The following is a 21,807-nucleotide window of genomic DNA, read 5'->3' on the forward strand; positions in this document are numbered from 1 at the left end:
GTCAGGATCTTTTCCAGAAGCCCAAAGTGCTGCTCCCTTAGTCTTTGTAGGTGAAAGAGATCACTTGGTATTTTCTGCTCCTTCCTTTTATAGTCAAGTGGATTGTTCTCAAGATTACCTCCGAAAATAAAGTTTATTCAGTCTATGAGGAAAGTGACATGAAAAGTCTGTCAGTGAAGGAAATTCCATACTGTTTCCCCTCTCCCTACTAGTGTTTGCAAAAATGCAAATTGTTGTTTTCTATAATCTCCTTTTCCTACTCTCTTGATAGTCCTGATTCCTGCTTATATGTAAATTGAGGTAACCCCACATTGTTTTGTTTAGAATAGACTGTTTACCAACTCCCCTTGATATGCCTGGTGTTTAAACGCACGTCAGTCATATACCATAACTCTCAATAAATATTGTATGCATGCATCATTCAACACTATCAATGGACTATATTTTTCAAATGATAATTCACAAGAAATATTTTGAAATGATTATTGTAATAGTGAGAAGGGTATGAATGTTTGGGTGCTGGATTTAGATCCACCAAAACTATATAAAGAAAACATTTACTATAGGTTGAAACTCTCAAAACCAGGACTGTTTGGTCTGGCAACATCCATGGTCCAGAAGGACTGTGGATGTTGCTGGACTAGACAGTCCTGGTAGAGGTCCAGAGGAAGGATCCCTGTGGGAGCCGGAAGCCTGCTGGGCTGGCTACCGGGGAGCCAGCAGGTGAGAGCCCTGCCATGGGAGTCTGGCTGAGCTGGTGGCAGGGTGGCCAGAGCACTGTCAGGCTCTGGTGGGGCAGCAGTCTGTCATGGCAGAGCAAGGAGCCCCAGTGGCAGGGCAGTGGTCTGCTGCAGTTGGGACAGGAGCCCAGTGGCGGAGCAGTGGTCGGCTGTGGCAGGGCTGGGAGCCCTGGCAGCGGGATTACAGGCTACTGCAGAAAGGCTGCTTGGGCCGGGACCTGGAGGTGGGGCCAGTGCTGCTGCAGAAGGGCTGGTGGGGCTGTGAGCCCTGGTGGCAGGATAGCAGTCTGCCGCATTGGGGCTGGGAGCCCCGGGAGCGGAGCAGTGATCTGCTGCAATGGAACTTGGAGGGCTTGTGGAGCTGCAGGCTACCGTGGCTGGGCTGGTGGGGTTGGAAGCCCAGCATCACAGCCGAGCAGCATGGATGGTGGCAGGGGGAGAGCCATCTGGGAGACTGGCAGTCAGGGCAGGAGCAGAGCTGGACTGGGGTACTAGTTGGCAGGGGTGCTAGAAAGGACCTCCCCTGATCCAGCAAAATCCCTCGTTCAAGACCAGTCAGGTCCGAATGGTGCTGGACCAGGAAGGTCCAACCTGTAATGTTTTTCTCAATAATTTCCTCTGTTAATAAATTTCACAGGATTATTCCATATTGCATAGTAAATTATTAACTTCATACTATTGTTGCATGCTTTTGGAGCATTCTTGCTCTGTAATTTTTGATACAAGGCAATTGGTGCAAACCAGACGATAAGTACAGCCTAGTCTGCAAGAAGCAAGATTTTGGTATTTGTAAATACCAAAGCAGCAGCTCAGTATAAATATTAATATGTGATAGTATAATAACTAATCTGAAATAGGACAGGAAAAGAGATTTATTGCCCCAGGAAAAGCCCAATTCTGCTTAAGTTTCTATGGAAGCACATAACCTTTCTGTGTGTGTACTTTGGCATTAGGAAATGTATAAAACCATTTCTCTGTACAGAGCAGGAATTTATCTGATCATTTAAACTTATATTTCCACCAGTACGGGACAAAAAACAAACAACAACAACAAAACAACCCCAACCCCAAGAGAAAAAAAATGCAATTTTAAAACAGTTTTAAGTCTTTTTACACTAGTAGTGTAATTTATTACTTCAGGAAAGAAAATATAGACTATTATTGGAAAATAGAACATAAATTACATCTCTGCCTTCCAAGGACCCATCTGTTCTGTTTGATATTTTTCTCAGAAGATTTCAAAGAAATATTTGCAAAATAGAGAGCAGCGCCACAGTACTTTTTACCCTTCTTTTATCTAATTGGGGGTGGGGAGAGGAAGGGGGAGGAACCAAAGAAAAGAGGAGAGGAGGAGGTCTACATTGGCAGGTAAAATGTTCTTCTCTGTCCTCTTTCTCTGGATGGGGATGTCTTTTACATGAGCCATTTTCCTGGCCACTCTTGTGTAGAAGGAATAGCAATAGATGTTATGAGTAAAGAATGCTGTTTGTACAATTGATCCCTGACTCTCAAATAAAAATATGTTTCTGCTGTTTCACTAATGAGGTGGGATCATTATTAGGGATTAAATAAAAGGAAAGTTTGGTATAATAATTACAATTTTAAAGTAATAGCTGACACCTTTATAGAAACTCAGCTAATACTTATTGTAAAGTAGAAAAACAGATACCTTTTACAAAAAGTGATGACATGGTTCTTCTGAATGACACACAGTTTTTTGAACTTTATCTCATGACCAGGCTGGGCTAGACATAGGCGCTTTAAGCTGTTGAAAAGGGGAGATGATTAGCTCTCCACAGGATAAGGCAGATGTTGCTGGTCTGGATGGTGTCCAAGAAAATAGAATTTAAAGATGTCACTAGTTCAGGACTGAAATTTGTTAGACCTGATCTTGAGCTCCTTGTTATTTGTGACAAAAATTTAACATTGCAAAATAGAACCAGCCCAAGAAAAGTAAATACTGCCCTGGTACACGTCTAAGACACAATCTTTCCTCTTTCACCAAGTCTGTGAATAACAAAAGAAAACTTTTGTTAAGGGAGGAGGGAACACAGCATCAATTAGGGATAACACAGTAACAAAAAAATATGCAAGCAGTACATAAACACCTACGCCACAGTATCTTGGGTGGAAATCATTTGCCTCAACTATGGCTTAAGTACATTTCTGCTGCTCTTTAACATACAATAAAGGTAATTTTTTCATTATCCCCACAACTAAGAATGAATTAATTTCAACCCAAATGAATTTTAACCCCAAACTGCCACAGTTTGACAAACGTTCTTCTGTGTACCTTAGCAAAATAGGTGTTTTGTGCAAATATGATCTGCCACTGAGGCCTTTTCCCCCATGTCATCAACAGACGGCAACGGCGAATTCAGACCACTGGCTTATGTCACCTAAGCCTCTGATTATATCAGATTTCCTGGTACACTGCTATGTCAGTAGTGGTGTATTAAGCTCCAGATATGTAAATACATTTAGCTGAAGGTTAGCCTCTGATATCATGTGACCTGCAGTGCCAACAATCTTGTTCGTTCTCTCTCTTGTTGGAGAGGATGACTGGGCAGAGCAGCAAGCTCCAGAGTGCAGCTGAAGGGTTGTGTCTGGCTGTAGAGTACCTCTATCCATGACCACAGGAGCACTCCAGAGAGTGAGCAACTTTTTAAGCTGTTGGTCTCGATGCTTGACTTTCCCTTTCAGTTCATGTCCTGTTGCTAGAATTACCAGGAACATGATAATAATATTGAAATTGATTAATAAGTTAACAACTTAGCATTAATATTGTCTAATTACATGTAGAGTGTCAGATCCATCATTGTTCCTGCAAAAATGTATAACAGTGGTCATCTGTAGAAGTGGGCTGTGCTCACGAAAGCTCATGATACCATCTACGTGTTTTGTTAGTCTATAAAGTGCTACCAGACCATTTGTTGTTTTTTAAGTACTAATACTGTTATGCAAACCCCAACTCTTCTGCCAGCCTACTTTTGTCTTGCTGGGGAGAAAACCATTGGCTTGCTGGTCCCATTTGGTGTGTTTGGGACAAATTCTTGTCCATCATCTTCTGGGACATCTTCCTTTGCTGTGTCTATTCCTAGGGATACACAAAGGGATGCTTCATTCCCTTCCATGCTGAACAATGGCAGAGGATTTGGGCTGAGTATCCTGTTTAACCCACAACTATGGTGAATCAAATTATTTGATGCCTAGCATAAATATCTGCTGCATTCATTAGCTGAATGCAGTTTAAGTTTCCATTCTTATTTAGCTTTTCTGTCATTGCTATGAAAGTGTCCACCACATCTGAAAACTGTCTCGTACTGTATTGAGTTTCTTGTGCATTTTGTGCTTTCAGGCACTCAGACACTACAGCAATGAGTCTGCAATAAAAGACTAAGCATAATAGAATAAAATCAGAATAGGACTATAGGATGCTTATGTTGTCCCTCATATTTCGTAAAATGTTTCAAATGTCTCAGGACATCACACTCTTAATAAATCTTGATTAAGTGAAAAGTAAAACTTTGGTGTAGAATGAAGTAACTATGGGTGATCCAATTTACTATCAACTTCTTAGAAAAAAATAGAAGCTAGGCTTTGGTTCAAAATATTTAATTAGTGACATGCTATTTAGATTTACTGCCAAGGAAGCAGACACATAAACACTAACTAAATCCACTGCTGCATTTTGAAAACATTTTTAAACATCTATCTATATATTTTATTTTCAATAGACCAATGATAGTGACGTAATCCACTCTGAAAACCAAATTTACAGCAAGCCAGTCTGTAAACAAGTCACTTACTTAACAGAGTTGAGTGCAGCAGCCTGCAGAGAGCAAATAAAATGCAGAAAATGACTAAATTCTCTTTTGCCTTTTGCTTTATTGATATGATTTGAGGTTTGCTATTGCATTGCACTTATAGGCTAGGGGGAATGAGACAAACACATTTTAAGTGTCAGACTTGCAATTCCTTTTACAGTTTTCATTTCTGTTTACTTGAATTTGGAATCTCTATTAGCCACAGTAAACAATTTTCAAGGGTATTTCACAATCCAAATAACTATAAAAGACAGAAGAAAGTCTGACTAGAGTTTTGGATAATCTTGGGTATTTATGGTATGGTGATGACAGTATGATTTTAAGATACTTTTGAAATCAGAACTTGGAACTATAAATAAAATCCCATAATGATTGTGATTGTAATCCTTTACTAAAGTCAAAGTTACCCCAGAGGTGTGTAAATATGATTTCCCAGCAACAAATCTTTATAAACAGTGTCTTACATGCCCCTGCACCACTGTGTCAATTGCTGTCATGTTTTGAAGAAAATAGCTCTCCTAGGCTGTGTCCAGACTCAGGGGTTTTTTCGGGAAAAGTAGCCTTTTTCCGAAAAAACTTCCCCTGCGTCCAGACTCAAGCCGCGTTCTTTCGAAATTAAATCGAAAGAACGCGGCTTTTCTTTCGATGGCAGTAAACCTCATTTCACGAGGAAGAACGCCTTCTTTCGAAAGTTCTTCTTTCGAAAGAAGGCGTTCTTCAATGTAAATAGGGCTTCTTCAAAAGAGAGCATCCAGACTCACTGGATGCTTTCTTTCGAAAAAGCAAGCCGCTTTTTCGAAAGTTCAACGTGCAGTCTAGATGCTCTCTTTCGAAAGAGGCTTGCAGTCTAGACATAGCCCTAGTTTTATTTATAATTATCATAGCAGAGGCATAAGGAAGGGTGGAGGTTTCTGCCACCTGTTAGCCTAAAGATCTATTAAATATCACCTCTCATCAAGATGACTGAACCCTTCTAGAAAAGATGTTTTAATGCCTCCAGACTTCAGGCCAAATTCACCCCATGGGGATTGAAACTTCATCAATCTCAATGGACAGTAAATATGACCTGTCTAATAAAACGGCAAAATTTGATTAAATTGACTTGTCCAATGCCCGTTTGCTTTATTTTCCCAATAATTGAATGTATTACAGAGGGTGTGTCTAGACTACTGAGTTTTGTCGACAAAAGTGGACTTTTGTCGACAAAACTATACCAGCGTTTACACTACTGCTGAGTTCTGTCGACATAACCTCGACAGAACTCAGCAGTTTTGTCGATGCTGGTAAACCTCATTTTACGAGGCATAACACCTTCTGTCGACAGAGTTCTGTCGACAGAAGGTGTTATTGCCTGTAGGGTTGCGTCTAGACTACAGAGTTTTGTCGACAAAGCAGCTTGCTTTGTCAACAGAACTGAATGTGTCTAGACGCTCTATGTCAACAGAAGTTTTGTTGACAGTATCTGTCGACAAAACTTCTGTCGACAAAACCCTGTAGTCTAGATGTACCCAGAGTCTACATTGATTGGGCAGTGCCAAGTAATATTACTACTGAGTGAAAAGTGATTTCTAAATAAATGATTACTTATGCATTTATTTGCACTTGTAAAGCACTCATTTCCGTAATACCTAGTGAAGTATGGGTTCCTATTTAGCAGTAAGAGACATTTTAAACCCCTGAACTGGTATAAAATGCATTTATATAGGTTATGGCCTATATAGGCTATTGCTGATCCGGACCTTTGTGAAGGGTTGTTAACATCTCTTCAGAACAGTGCTATAAGAGGTAGTATACAGTGGGGAATGATATCATCATGCTAGCTCAAAAATGTGCACAGCCTGTACTTCAGTAACAAAGGAATTAATTCTGACTATAGTTAAGAAGTTGTTTATGGTAAAAATCCTCTTCTTTCATATCCAGGACAACAGTGTATCAGGACTAGCTAGCCCCCGCATCACTCTCTAGTCTCTAATTGCACTCTCAAATGAGAGGCCTTCACTTCTCTCACTGGGCTATGGTAATCTGTGCAGGCCTGGCTTCATTCAGCCACTGCAAGTCTTCTCCTTGAGAGTAGTGACCAGTGTGAACACAATGACCCAAAACAGAGGATTGTTCTCATTAGTAGGAAAAAGCATAAAAAGAGAGAAGGGTCTGACTCTTGTTAAAGCCTAGATAAGCCTAATTTATCCAAGATTCCCAACCTTTCACCAGCAGTCCCTGCCTTCCTCTTTCCCTTCTAGTCTTTAAAGACTGTCCTTTCATCCATCCCAAAGTTCCATGTTTCAGTTTTTCCTGCTTGGCTCCCACCCTCCTGGGGTTACCAGCTACAGTTGAACCCAGCATGGTTGGAAGTAAAACTGCAATGTGAATGATAAAGGCAGTGTCCTTCAATGCTGTTGGCTCCTGTGTAAATGCAAATAATCCCTGCTTGAATTAACCCCATGTAATTATACAACAAACTCCACAATAGTAACAAAACAGATAATATGCACTATTTAGTAATATTTAGTATGGAATCTCTCACTTCCTTTGCAAATAATATAGTGCATTATGGCTGTGCTGAATTGCTTTATTTTCTGTTCCCAGTTCTCATGCACTTTGCTGCTGATGTTCTATTTTGATATTTCCATTTGGGCTGAGAATGAATCACTGTGCTTTTATGGTTATTGATGCTAATGTATCCTCTTGTATAATTTTCTGCATTTGTCATCTAGTTACTACAATGATAGTCACTACATACGACAGGACTATACAGCATTTTAAAGACTAACAGGATGGTTTATTAGGTGATAAGCTTTTGTAGGCCAGACCCATTTCCTCAGATCAAATTGTGGAAGAAAATTGGCATGACCATATATACCAAAGGGATACAATAAAAAAAAGTGAACACATATAAAAAGGACAAATCAAATTTCAGAACAGAGGGGAAATGGGAGGGGAGGTAAATGTCTGTGAGCTAATGATATTAGAGGTGATAATTGACAAATCAGATTTTAGAACAGAGTGGGAGTGAGGGGGGAAGGTTAGTTCTATGAGATAATGATATTAGGGGTGATAATTGGGGAAGCTATCTTTGTAATGGGTAAAATAATTAGCATCTTTGTTAAGGCCCATTCGTAAAGTGTCAAATTTAAGCATGAATGACAGTTCTGAGGCTTCCCTTTGTAGTCTGGTGTTAAAGTCTCTTTGAAGCATGATGCATGTAATAAGGTAATTGAGACAATGCCCAGTCTGGTTGAAATGGCAAGAAACTGTTTTTTCTTTGTGAAACTGTCTGATGTCTGTTTTGTGTGCACTGATTCTTTGGCAAAGTGTCTGAGAAGCTTGTCCAATATACATAGCAGATGGACACAGTTGGCACAAGATTATATTTCTGGATGAACAGGAATGTGTGTTCTTGATCTTATAACTGACATGGTTAGGCCCAATGATGACGTCAGCAGAGTAAATATGTGGACAAAGCTGGCAATGGGGTTTGTTGCAAGGGAAAGTTCCAGTGTTGGTATTAGTGTGGTGTGTCCTGTGGTTGTTGGTAAGAATCATCCTGAGGTTAGATGGTTGTCTATATGAAACTATGGGTCTGTCTCCACGAGCCTCTTGGAGTGTAGTATCCTGTTCCAGCATAGGTTATAGCAGGAGTGTCCAAACTTTTTTCAAAGAGGGCCAGATTTGATGAAGTGAACATGCGTGAGGGCCGACCATTTTGCCTGACATTCTTTGAACCATTAAAATTAAATGCAAATTAACTATTTTATGCAAAGTTTATTGCAAACGGCATACTTTTCATTTCGTCACATGGATGACAAATCTAAACAGGTGTTAAATCACTCTGCCTTTCATATCTGAAGGCCAGATGAAAAAAAAATCCAGGAAGCTGAAATATATGTCAGGAACATTGTAAAGTACATTACATATTATTGGTAATAAAGGTTGTCTGTCAACTTTTAAGTCCAAAAAATATGAACAGGAACATAACACCAAGTATACATGTTGTGTCCAAATATATTTATAACTGATTTAGACCAACTGACATTAACTGAGATTTTACAATGTATTCATCTCAATACATATGGATTCATTGGGGGCCATAAAAGATAGATATTGCCAAATTACCTGGGGGGCCGTATTAAACCAGAACACGGGCCGCAATTGGCCCGCGGGCTGGACTTTGGACATGCCTGGGTTATAGTTTATTGATAATGCGTTGGACTGGTTTAAATTGGGGGCTATGGGTGATGACAAGTGGTGTTCTATTGTTGGTTTTCTTGGATCTGTCTTGAAGTAGATGGTTTCTGGGTATTCATCTGGCTCTTTCAATTTGTTTTATTATTCTCTGGGTGGGTAATTGAGATTTATAAATGCTTCGTAAAGATCCTAAAGTTTCTGGTCTTGGTCAGTGGGATTAGAGCAGGAGTGTCCACACCTCAAGTGCATTTTTGCGCAAATGGAAAGAACAGAGGGGTTTTTGCGCAATTGGCATTCCTCTTTCTACAAGGAAGAAGCCTTTTTGCGAAAGGGTTCTATTGCAAAAAGGTGTGTGTGCATGGGGAAGAAGAGGGTTTTGAGCAAAAAGAGGAAAGAGGAAAAAGCACAGGTGCCCTGGTGGCCATTGTGTGCTACCAATCAGTGCTTACTTTCGAGAGACCATCTATGCAGTCTGGATTCTCTCTTTGGCAAAATCCCATCAGTTTTTCACTGCGCTTTTGCAGTGTGGATGTGCTCTTGTGCAAGAAGTTTTTGTGGAAGATCTCTTCCAATAAAAGCTTCTTGTGCAAGAAGCCTACAGTCTAGATGTACTCTTAGTGAAAGAGGGTGAAAGTGCAAAAGGTCAAACTAAACTTTCTCACTATTTGAGGGGCAAGCAGAGTGGATTCTATCTGTTAGGTAGGGCCCACTTCTAATTACCCTATTGCCAGTGATTCTGAGATTGTGATTTCATACATTGGCACATGTTTTTGCAGAAATTGACAAAAATACTGTTATCTGAAGGGCAAAAGATAGCTGCTGTTGTAGCTTGGGATATTAATTGAAAAAATCTCTAGTAAATTAAAAGGCAACAAATACTGAAGAAAAGCAGATCTGAAGGTGTCTTTCCAGTTTAATCCCCGCTCCTTCTCCTCGGGATCCCTCAACCCATATTTGTGTTTCTAGATCTTGGCCAAAAAATAAAAAGCTCTTCCATACATAAGGCATTACTTTAACTCATTTAATACATTAGTTTTTTATTTATAATGTAATAGAAATATGAGGATCAGCAGTAAGATAAATGGAAGTATTTAGAAAGAATGTAGTAGGGATGAATAGACCACTATGGATAAAATAGAATCTCCATACCCTCCAAATTCTTGTCTAAATTAAATCAGAACCAGAACTGAAGAGACTTTTGGAATATGAAAAGTTCAAGCTCAGTTAACTTTTTCCATTTTTGTACATATCTGCACTCAGTGCCAGTTTGAAATCTATGCTACAGCCACAGTAACCCTTTCTTTTCCCCTGCCTTTATAGCAGGAGTGGCCAACCTGCGGCTTGCGAGCTGCATGTGGCTCTTCCCCCTGCCCCCCAAAAGTGTGGCTCGCGAAGCCTCCCCAGTGGCTTGTGAAGCTGTCCCTGTGTCCCTCCAAATGTCCCCCAGCCTCCGAATCCCTGTGCTCTCCAGGGCAGGGAAGCCATCCAGAGGCAATTCAAAAGGGCGGCTGCAAGATGGCAGCGGCCAACGGAAGCCTTTTTTTTTTCTCAACGTTTCTGGTGCGGCTCTTTGCATTTTTTCTGCCTCTGTTTCGGCTCTCTTTGTTTAATGGATTGGTCACCCCTGCTTTGTAGAGTAAGCCCTATTGAAGGCAGGTGAGATAAAGGCTTTTATTCTGTAGTCAGATGCTGCCTGCATAGTTGTATGCTTGGTTAAAAGGCTTGACACCAATAATAAATAATTACTGGAACTAGATCATTCCATGAACCTCTCCAAGCATTCACTTGCAATTCTTCTTTTTAACATAGAATCCTAGAATCCTAGAACTAGAAGGGACCTTGAGAGGTCATTGAGACCAGTCCCCTGTCTACATCATCATAGATGTCTCTCCAACCTGCTCTTAAATATCTCCAGTGATGGAGATTCCACAACCTCCCTAGGCAATTTATTCCAGTGTTTAACCACCTCGATAGTTAGGAAGTTTCTCCTAATGTCCAACCTAAACCTCCCTTGCTGCAATTTAAGCTCATTGCTTTTTGTCCTATCATCACTTGCCTGGGAACTCATTTTTATGGATCTCCAAGTCACCATATTATTTCAAACCAGTTTCAAAAGCCAGCTCAGGAAAGCCACAGAACTTAATTTCATTTACAAGTTTATTTACTACCAGAGAAGTCTAGAAAAAGACATTAGCTGGATGGCCCACTACATTCCATATCCTAATGACATAAAAACCCAAACAAAGGGTACTTAAAGTGAGTACTAAGTATGCTTATCAGCTTTATTTAGCATGGACACCCTAATTGACAATTTCATTTCCCCTTTTTGTCTTCTTTTTCCTCCTCTTCCTCCCATCCCCTCTCTGTGCTATTTATTTGAAAATTGGACCCCTTATACTTCATTCATCTGAAGAAGTGGGTTGTGCTCAGAAAAAACTCATGATACATCTACATTTTTGTTAGTCTTTAAGGTTCTTAAGGTGCTGCAAGACTATTCACGGGTTTTAAAGTTTTTTCAAAGAGTACTATGACATGTATATAGTTAACACATCTTTCTGAGTTTGCAAGTGATTGAGCTTGGATTTCTGTTTAGACAAAGGATATGTCTGGCAAGAATTAAAGTTAACGAAGAGTAATTAATGAAAAATTAATGAAAAATAAGTCATATTGAAACTTTACTACCTGGAAATAGCTTAAGAGGCCTAATATGCAAAATGCTTTAAAGTTTATAAGGTGACTTTCCTGACATAGAAAGAAAGTTTCACTCACATTTAATCCAAGAACGGACGAGTCTATCACTAGACAATGGTCTTAAGAGAGGGCCTGACGGGGTCATAGGTGCAGTTATATTGGAAAATGGGAAAGGGAACATTTGGAGAGATATTGAGTTAGAGAAGTTTTTTCTCTTCTGGAATAGATACTAATTCATCTATCCCCAATAACTTTAGCAGTGTAGTTATCAACAAAGGACATTAAGATCCTGTTGGCAATATTAGACTGGCCCGATTTTTTTTTAAAATTGCAGAATACATGAAACTCCCATTGACTTCAGTAGGAACTGAAGTTGTTCTACACCTCTGAGGAAGGTGCAAGTCTTATAAGCCAATGGGAATGTAGAGTTTGGCAACTTAACCAGGCTGTAGAGTCACTTTTGCACTTCCTTTTCTGCCTCATCCATGAATATTTATTTAAACAAAGCGGAACAGCTCCAACAGGAGAGATTGAGACAACTTACCTCTCTGCCACCTCTTGTCCTGCCCAGATAGTCAGTCCAGTAGTTTAAAGGACTCATGTGACATGCGTGAAACCTATATTCAATCTATCCTAGGAAAATGTTCTGAGCACTGGCCTATTGGCTATTTTGGGATGGAGAGTGTTTTTCTCTCACACTTTTGGCGCCACAAAAAAATCCATAAAGTCAAATTTTTTTTCAATGCAAAATGAAAACAAATTACAAAATCTCAATTTCCCCTCTCAAAACTAAGTTCCTGTTTTCTGACCACCCCTACTGAAAACTCTGCTTTGAGGTTCAAATTCAATTTTATTGTAAAGTGATGCAAACATTAATTTGAACAAAGTTGAATCTACTTGCATCAGAGCTGAATTTAGCCATTTCCTCAATTCTGTATACCGGAGCAGAGTAAATAAACATTGACTTTAAACTAAACCCTGCTTAGTTTGTCTGTCTCACCCACTTGAATATCTTTCCATCTAAGATTTTATTCTGCACTTATCACCATAGTAACTGAGCTCCTACTATGTCAGTTAACTGTAGTTTTAATTGGTGGAGGTGAGAAACTACTGTCATTTAAACTTCCCTGAACTAAAAGAAGTTAATGTTGTTTTTCAATTACTTGCTTTGATAGTAAAAGATTCACAAGTCTCTCCAGCCATCCCCCTGCAGTCTGCCTGTTGCTCTGTTTTTAATACAGGGCAGAACAGGAGCATTCCGATAATTTGTTCTTTGTTCCCCAAACTTAGCAGCTCACTCAGCTGTCAGATATTTCCTGGAGTTTTAAAAGGGGAGGGGCACATGCCTGCAGGGCAGCAGAGATCGAAACACTGAAAACAGCCATCAGGGCAGCCATTGGCGGATACTGGCGAAAGCTAGTTCTGTTAACAAAACAAGCAACAGAGTCCACACTATCTCTTTGTTGACAGTAAAAGGAGGGGAAAAGATACAACTCTCTTGCAGGGGTGGAAGTTTTTTGTCACCAAAACTGGGTGTTTTCCCAGGGAAAAGTTGCATTGAAGTGTGCACACTCTCAGGGTACGTCTACACTACAGCGCTAGTTCGAACTAACTTAGTTCGAATTAGTTAATTCGAACTAAGCTAGTTCGAACTAACGCATCTAGAACTAAAAACTAGTTCGAACTAGCGTTTTGCCAGTTCGAACTAGTAAGTCCACATTGAGTGGACTCTGAACAGGGCTTAAGGATGGCCGGAAGCAGTGCCGGCAGGGCATAAAAGGAGGACTTAGAGCATGGAGATGCTGTCTCAGGCTAGCCGAGGGCTGCGCTTAAAGGGTCCCGACCCCCACCCCGGACACACAGTTCTAAGGGGTGCCCCGCTTGCAAAGAAGTTCTGGCTTGGAGTGCCCTGAGTGCCCACACTGGGCACATCACACCACTCGGCCATCAGCCCGGCTGCACTTGCCGCAGGCTGCCATCTGGGGAGAGGGAGTAATTGGGGGGCTGCAGGAGAGCTTCCACCCCCAGAAGCCCGCAGAGCCAGCCCAGTCCTCCCCATCGGGGGCTCGTACCCCATTCCTCCCTCACCTCCTTCCACTTACCCTTCCTTAGCCCCCCTTCTTATTGATGTACAAAATAAAGATAACGTTTCTTCCAACATTGACTCTGTCTTTATTGAACAAAACTGGGGGAGACTGGGAAAAGGAGGTGGGAGAGGGGAAGAGAAAGGCTGGGAGAGGGGAGGGCAACTAACATGATCAGGGGTTGGGAACAGGTCCCAGATGAAGAAAGGCTACAGAGACTGGGACTGTTCAGCTTAGAAAAGAGGAGACGGAGAGGGGACAGGATAGAGGTCTCTAAAAGCAGGGTTTGGGTGGAGAGGGTGCATTCAGAAAAGTTCTTCCTGAGTTCCCATAAAGAAGGACTAGAGGACACCAAAGGAAAGGAATGGGTAGCAGGCTTGAAACTAGTAAGAGAAAGTTGTTGTTGACAAAGCAAATAGTTAACCTGTGGAACTCCTTGCTGCAGGAGGCTGTGAAGGCTACAACTAGAACAGAGTTGAAAGGGAAGTGAGATCAAGTCATGGAGGTTGGGTCCATGGAGTCCTATTAGCCAGAGGGTAGGAGTGGTGTCCCTGCCCAAAGTTTGTGGAAGGCTGGAGAGGGATGGCACGAGACAAATGGCTTGGTCACTGTCTTCGGTCCATCCCCTCCAGGGTCCCTAGGGTTGGCCGCTGTCGGCAGACAGGCTACTGGGCTAGATGGACCTTTGGTCTGACCCAGGACGGCCATTGTAAGCTCAGGGCTCAGTGTCGGGGGTCTCAGTGGACCCCCTTGATTTTCATGCACACCTGCTCCTGGGTGGCCAGGCTGGCAGCTCTCCTGCCCTAGACGGCCACTGTCCTGTGCCTAGTGCGGAGATCGTGGACGAGGTCCACGATGTCCGCACTAGCCCAGGAAGGTGCCCGCCTCTTGCGGTCCAGGGCAAGCTCCCGTGAGCCGCCAGCCTGGTCCCGGCAAGAGGGGGTGGGCTGGGGGGCATCGGGTGGGTGGCTCTGTGCCGTGCCAGGTGCAGGGTCTGCCAGCTGGGTGCTGGCAGGCTTGCACCTGGCACGGGCACCGTAGCCAGCCCGTGCCCCTTTAAGGGGTCCGGGGCCGGGAGGGGGGCATAGAGTTTCCCTGGTGTTGGCCAGAGTGGCCACCAGGGAAACCTGGGGAGGGCTAGCCTCCCACTAGTTCGAACTAAAGGGCTACACAGCCCTTAGTTCGAACTAGCTAGTTCGAACTAGGCGTTAGTCCTCGTAAAATGAGGTTTACCTAGTTCGAACTAAGCGCTCCGCTAGTTCGATTCAAATTCGAACTAGCGGAGCGCTAGTGTAGCACCTATTAAAGTTAGTTCGAACTAACGTCCGTTAGTTCGAACTAACTTTGTAGTGTAGACATACCCTCACTGTTTTGTCGACAAATGGCAAGTTTGGGTGACAAAATGTGCCAGTGTAGACAAAATCTAAGTGTGAACAGAGGTTTGGTGGCAGGAGTATTCTCTTGCCTACAAAGAAAGCACCGCTTGTAGGGGGTGGAAATTTTCAGCAAAATTGTCAACAAACACTTTTTACAGGGCCTGGCTTTTAGTGACACAGCTGTGTCGGCACAGCCATGTCACTAAAAGCTATGTGTAGTATAGACATATCTAAAGTCATATTGTCATGACATAAATACCATTAAAAAATAAAGGAATCCTGAATCATTCCACTAATGTAAGAGAAATATGAGTACCATTGTCAAAATACTTAAGTTTTCAATGCCAAAGGATTAGGGAGAAGCACCGTGAGGCATAAAGAAAAATGTTTGAGAGATTATGTAAAGATAAAGAAAGGAATGCAAATTAATCAAAACAGTAAAGGGGAAAAGAAACAAAGGAAAAAAATCTTTTAAAAAACCCTCTGTTCTTATGATGGTTTGCTCACAGGAAGTTCACCTACATGATGACTGCTACAGTTGTATAGACCATTAAGTATTTAGCAACTCTTTTGGAACAATACACATTTCTATATTTTAGCTTTCAGATGTTGATCCTCATTATCCACTGCCTTCCACTTTGTTTAGACACATTGGTGCAAAGTGAGCATAGTGAGTAAAAACACCACACAATCAGAATACAGCTGATAGTTGAGAAGTGATATTGTAGTGGAAGGATTGGGGGATGAAAAATTCCTTGCTGTTTTGGATAAAGCTTTGAATAGTTTGCTGTGTGGTTGTGTTCTTGCAGGAATCAAGGAAAATGTGTAGAGGGCATGGTGGAGATCTTTGACATGCTGCTGGCCACTTCTGCTCGGTTCCGTATGATGAATCTCCAGGGGGAGGAATTTGTGTGCCTTAAGTCAATTATCCTTCTCAATTCAGGTAAGTGTCATGGTTACATATAACACTTCTATTATTTAATTTTAGGAATTTAATTATTATTGCTGTTTGATTTCAGTTGTTATTGTGTGGATGTGAAAAGAGACTGGATCAGAGAATTAGAGAGGGAATTTGTGATGTAAAGCCTTAAGGCAAACACAAGAAATGTCAACTTGTTCAGCACAAGAGGGACCCAGGGAATTGACTCAAAAGGATTGATGCACAGAAATCAACAGACCAGAAGGATGATTTTGGGCAGTATTTTCAAGGGATTGAGGATGGGAGTGGGTTACGGTTAGTATTAAAAAGATCAGAGAGTACTTGAGACAACCCTCATATTGTCAAGGAATGATTCTAATTTTAGTTTTAGAACTATAGTGTAAATATTCCTCTTTAAGTGATGAAACTAAGGGAAGGGATGGTAAAGACATGGATAATTTTTTCAGGACAGAGGTAAAGACCTTGACATTAAAATGGCCAAGTAATAGCTGAGAAGTAAGGCACAAAAGAAAGAATCTTGTATATTTGCACGGAAGGTATTTTGTTTGTTTAAAATGAGAAAAAAATAGACAAAGATTTCTTCTATATGCAGACTGAAGCATGCAGCATTTTTCTAATGCCATAATATTAATTTCTGTTAAATGAGACACTACTTCCAAAAGTGAGTACATAAAATGTACACCACCTTATGGCTGCGTCTACACTGCAGGCTTCTTGCGCAAGAACTGTTTTGCGAAAGGTCTTCCACAAGAGCGCATCCACACTTCCATGTGCTTTTGCGCAAGAGCGTCCATGGCAGTGTGGACGGTCTCTTGCGCAAGAAAGCTCTGATGGCCATTTTAGCCATAGGGCTTTCTTGAGCAAGAAATCCATGTTGCCTGTCTACACTGCCTTCTTGTGGACAAGTTCTTGCACAAGAGGGCTTATTCCTCGTGGGGAGAGGAATAACTCTTCTGGAAGAGGCCCTGTTTTCCGACTCTGTACTGTAAACTTACTTGCACAAGAACGCGCGTGCAGTGTAGACGCTCTGCAAGTTTTTGCACAAGAATAGTTGTTCTCGCGCAAAAAGTCTGCAGCGTAGGGCTACGTCTAGACTACGTACCTTTTTTGTAAAAGGATTGTAAATTAGACGTATCGCAATTGCTAACGAAGCGGGGATTTAAATCTCCCCCGCTTCACTAGCTTAAAAATGGCTGCCGCTTTTTTTCCGCACGGAGCTTTGCCGGAAAAAAGCACCAGTCTAGATGCTGATCTTGCGGAAAATAAAGCCTTTTCCAAAAGATCCCTTATCCCTCTATGAAATCCCTTAAGGGATCTTTCGGAAAAGGCTTTATTTTCCACAATATCAGCGTCTAGACTGGCGCTTTTTTCTGGCAAAGCTCCGTGCGGAAAAAAAGCGGCAGCCATTTTTATTCTAGTGAAGCGGGGGAGATTTAAATCCCCGCTTTGTTAGCAATTGCGATACATCTAATTTACATCCCTTTCATGAAAAAATGTAATTGTAATTACATACAATTATCAAGGCAATTCTTAGGTTATTTGCCCTGCAACTCCCCTTGGAAAGTTGTTTCAGAACTTCACTCATCTGATGATTAGAAAAAAATTTAAGCCTAAACTTATTGGGGCCAGTTTATGTCCCTTTATTTTTGACTAACATTGCCCCTTAACTCCTTTCCTTTCCTAGCATTTATCCCTCTGATGTATTTATAGAGAGCAACTGTATCTCCCTTCAGCCTTCATTGGCTTAGGTCAAACAAGCCAGGCTCCTTAAGTCTTACCTCATAAGGTAGGTTCTCCAATATTCTGGTCATTCTAGGAGCCCTTCTCAGTATTTATTCCAGTTTGAATTCATCCTTTTTAAACCAAGAGACCACAATTGCACAGAGAATTCCAGATTAAGTCTCACCATTGCCTTGTATAATAGAAATAACACTTCTCTAGCTCTACAGGAAATACTTCACCTGATGCATCCTAGGACTTCATTAGCCTTTTCACAGTCACATCACACAGGTGGCTCATAGTCATCCTGTGATAGACTAATACATCCAGGTCTTTTTTCTCCTGTGTTACTTCCAAATGACACATCCCTAATGTAATAGCAAAAAATCCTAAGTGCATGACTTTACACTATTAAAATTCATACAATTACAAGTACTTCAGTTTTCAAGGTCATTCAAAACTTGTATTTCTGGTCTACCTCCATATTGGCAATACCTTCCAAATTTGTCATCCACAATTTTATTATCACATTATCGCTTTTTGGGCCAAAGCTATTAATGAAAATGTGAAATAAGATCAGTCCTGTAACAAGTCTTTGAGGAACTCCATTTGCAACTTCCCTCCATTCTGACAGTTGATCTTTCAGCATAATCTGCTGTACTGTCCCCTTTAACCAGTTCCTTAGCCACCTTTCAATTCTCAGAGCACTCCCCATCTTCTCCAATTTAATTAACAGTTCCTCTTGTGTAACTGTATCAAATACTTTACTGAAATCCAGACAGACTAGATATATTTCATATCTTGCCTGGAAAATCCACTATCTTCTCAAAGAAAAAGATCAGGTTGGTCTGGCATGAACTACTTTTTGTAAAACCATGTTGTATTTTATCCAAGTTTCCTTTTACCTTACCATATCCTTGACTACTATCTTTTCAAAAATTTGTTCTAAAACCTTGTATACAACCGAGATCAAACTAACAGGCTTGTAGTTTTACAGATCACTTTTCCTCCCTTTCCTAAGTATAGATACTATATTTGCAATTCTCCAGCAATAGGGTATGACCACCTGAGTTTAGGCAGTTATTAAAGAATCCTTGCTATTAGGTTTACAGTTTAATGTGCCAAGTTCCTGTGATATTTTTGGATGGTGATGATCTAAGCCCTCTGATGTGGTCTCATTAAGCTGCTAGAATTTGCCTTCCATCTTAGATGTGGCAATTTCTGCTTCCACATCCTTGTGCATCCTGTGCCACTACCCCCTAAGCTCCTCATTACCCACTTTTTAAATGGAGGTATTTGTTGGGTGATACCTAGATTATCATTAATCTCTACTCTTTCCTCAGCATTTAGCAGTGCAGCTTCTTCTTTCCTTGTTTTTTGCTTATTTATGTGTCGAACAAAACTTTTACTAGGATTGTTGTTTCCTTTGCAAGGATTAGCTCAGCTTGGCTTTTGGCAGTTCTCACTTTTTTCCAATGCTTTCTGACCTCTAGAGACAGTTTTCCTTGATGATCCATCTAATCTTCTATTACCTGAAGTTTTTTTGCTTTCTCTTAATAACCTATTTGAGATATTTGTTCACCAAGGGTGCATCTACACAGCACCCTTACCTTGAAATAAGCTATGCAATTTGCGCTATGTGAATTGTGAAACTTATTTTCATGTTATTTCGAAATAAGGCACTATTCCAAAACATCCCTTATCCCCGGGCAATGAGGTTTACAGGGATGTCGGAATAGCAAGCCCATTATATTTCAATATAATAGGCTTGCTCTTAAGATGTGGAATAGCTATTTTGGGATACTGGAGGTATCCTGAAACAGCTCCACTGTGTAGACATAGCCCCAGTTTGTCTGCAGCCTTTCCCTACCATCTCCCCCACCCTTAGTTTGAGTTTGGGATGCTGGGTTGCTGAATGTTTTGTCTGTTTAAAATTAGAGAAAAGAGACAAATATTTATTTTAAATTCAAGTAAAAGCATACACCCGTACTCTAGAGCAGCATTTCACAAACTGGAATCATCAGATCCCTGGTAGTCCATGAGGGAACTCCTGGGGGCCTGTGGGCCCTGCTGATCAACGCCTCTCCCTCCCTCTCTGTGTCTTTTGGGGCCTGCTGCCTAGAAATAAGGCAAGGTCCCTACCTGCCTTGGTTCTGGTTGGCTCCTGGAAGCTGCTGCCAAGTTCCTGCATCCCTAGGTGCAACAGCGGCCAGAGAGGCTCCACATGCTCCACCCTCAAGTTCTGGTTCCACAGTTTCCATTGGGAAGTGCCACCGCTGGGATCTGTAGGGATGGTGTGTGAAGGTACGAAAACAGCATGCAAAGCCTCTCTGGCCACTCCTGCATCCTGGGACTACATGATCTGTTGGATGATTCCAGGAGCCATGATAAGCATCGCTGGGACCCTGCACTACAACTCCCTCTCTCAGGAGTCCTCTAATGCATCCCAATCCCTTCATTCCTGGTCCCATCCATGAATCCACACCCCTAGCCAGACCCCCCCAGCCCAGAGTCCCCTCCCATACCCAATCTCCTTCCCAGAGCCCATATCACCCAATATCCCAATTCCCAGCTCAGAGTTTCCCACCCCAGAGCCCTCACCACCAGCCAGAACACTCATTTCCCTTTCTGCACTCCAACTCCCTATTCCAGCCCACCGAAAGTGAGTGAGGGTGGGGGAGAGTGAGTGACAGAGGGATGAAGCAAGTGGTTGTACAGGGCCTTGGAGAACAGGCCAGACAGAGCAGAGCGTTCCCAAAAATTGTAAATCAAAATGGGGAACGCCTTGGGTGGCGAAAGATAGAGAGCCACAGTTCTAGAGACATAATATTAATTTCTGCCAAGAGGTTCTACTCCCAAAAATGATTATACGATTGATACCATCTTATCTAAGTGTCATTTTTAGTCAGAATCTAACATAACTTTTGAATAATTTGGAGTTCTGCTAGCTGTGGATTCAAAAAAGCCATGTGGGTGCAAACTGGGTTCTGTTGTAATATGAATAATTAACACATTAATTAATTTCCAGTGATACTGGACCACATACTTATTATACTTAACCCTTAGAGTCTTCTATCTTTCTCCAGGTTATGCCCACGGTGAATGCAGAAAGTCAGGTTAGAATCCTAGCCTTCTGACTCACTCCCTTCTCAACAAGTCCTGGGCGGTGGGCTGTAATTCTGTTTCACAGATCTTACTGAAAATATGGTTTGGCTCCAATTATAGGACAATGCCCCCAATTTCAAAATTCCCAGAGAGCAATCTGAAAACTATTTCATTGCAAAAAATCAAATAGTCATTGTGATAATTTCAAAAGGACGTTCCAGCAGATGGGCTGAAGGACAGCTGGGAGCCCTGGGAGCCCCAGCGGAACTGGATGTCTCAGAGCCAGTGCTCTCAGGGTTTTAGGCACTTGGTTCCCTTTCCGCCCACCAGGCTGACATAGACTCAGAGATTTGAATTGCTGTGGGGAGATGATCTGCCCTGTGTGACATGGATCTCTGAGCAGCTATAATGGGCCCTCCAAGCCTTTGATAACAGTTTAGATAACAGAGTGGTTGAGAGACACCAACCAATGGTGTGACTTCTTGGTTGCCCAATGAATAGTTTAGAAGGGAGTTCTGAGGCAATTTCTACATGGAAAATCAACTCTATCATGCCTTGTATGTGTATCCCCACAAATTATAGCCCAGTGTGTTTTTTAATGCATTTTCTAATAGGTTTAGCCACACCGTTTGCCAGTAAACATTACAAAAAGCATGTGAGTTAACAGGTATTCAGCATACTCTAAATTGATATGGCAAACATAATCAACAGTGTGATCAATGGAAGATAAAATAACAAAAGAGAGTGTTCATTTGAGAGAACAGTTGTAATACTTCCTGAAAATAATAAAGATCTGTGTAGATGATTATCATTGCAATTATCATCACTTTAAACCAATCAATGGAAATTAGGTGCATATTTCCATCGACTATTTGATTAGTTGATAAGGGCACTTCTGCTTTGAAATGTAGCAAGAGCTTGCTGGGCTGTTGCTACGTTTCAAAGGCAGAAGTGCCGCATGGCTTTCAATCTTTGAAATGCATAAGAGTCCCTGCAGGGGCTCTTGTGCATTTCAAAGATTGAGTGGCCTGGAACCTAAGGCCTGTGGGGGACTCTGAGTCCCCTGCTGGCTGCAGGCACCATGCAGCGCTTCCACTTTGAAATGCACAAGAGCCCCAGTGGGAACACTTGTACATTTCA

The 21,807-nt window shown here is 41.6% G+C and overlaps 1 protein-coding gene across 8 annotated transcripts in view; it reads left to right on the forward strand.

Annotated features, from left to right (window-relative positions):
• Positions 1–21,807, forward strand: part of ESR1 (estrogen receptor 1) — a 296,248-nt gene that overhangs the window by 259,257 nt on the left and 15,184 nt on the right. For all 8 annotated transcript variants that reach the window (XM_014569514.4, XM_006114974.5, XM_089777297.1 and 5 more), the window contains one exon: positions 15,713–15,846. In XM_014569514.4, coding sequence (XP_014425000.1) covers positions 15,713–15,846 — 134 coding nt within the window. The remainder of the gene's footprint in view (positions 1–15,712; positions 15,847–21,807) is intronic.

This window comes from Pelodiscus sinensis, chromosome 3 (genome assembly GCF_052426305.1).
Source record: "Pelodiscus sinensis isolate ZL-2025 chromosome 3, ASM5242630v1, whole genome shotgun sequence".
Classification (NCBI taxonomy): domain Eukaryota; kingdom Metazoa; phylum Chordata; order Testudines; family Trionychidae; genus Pelodiscus; species Pelodiscus sinensis.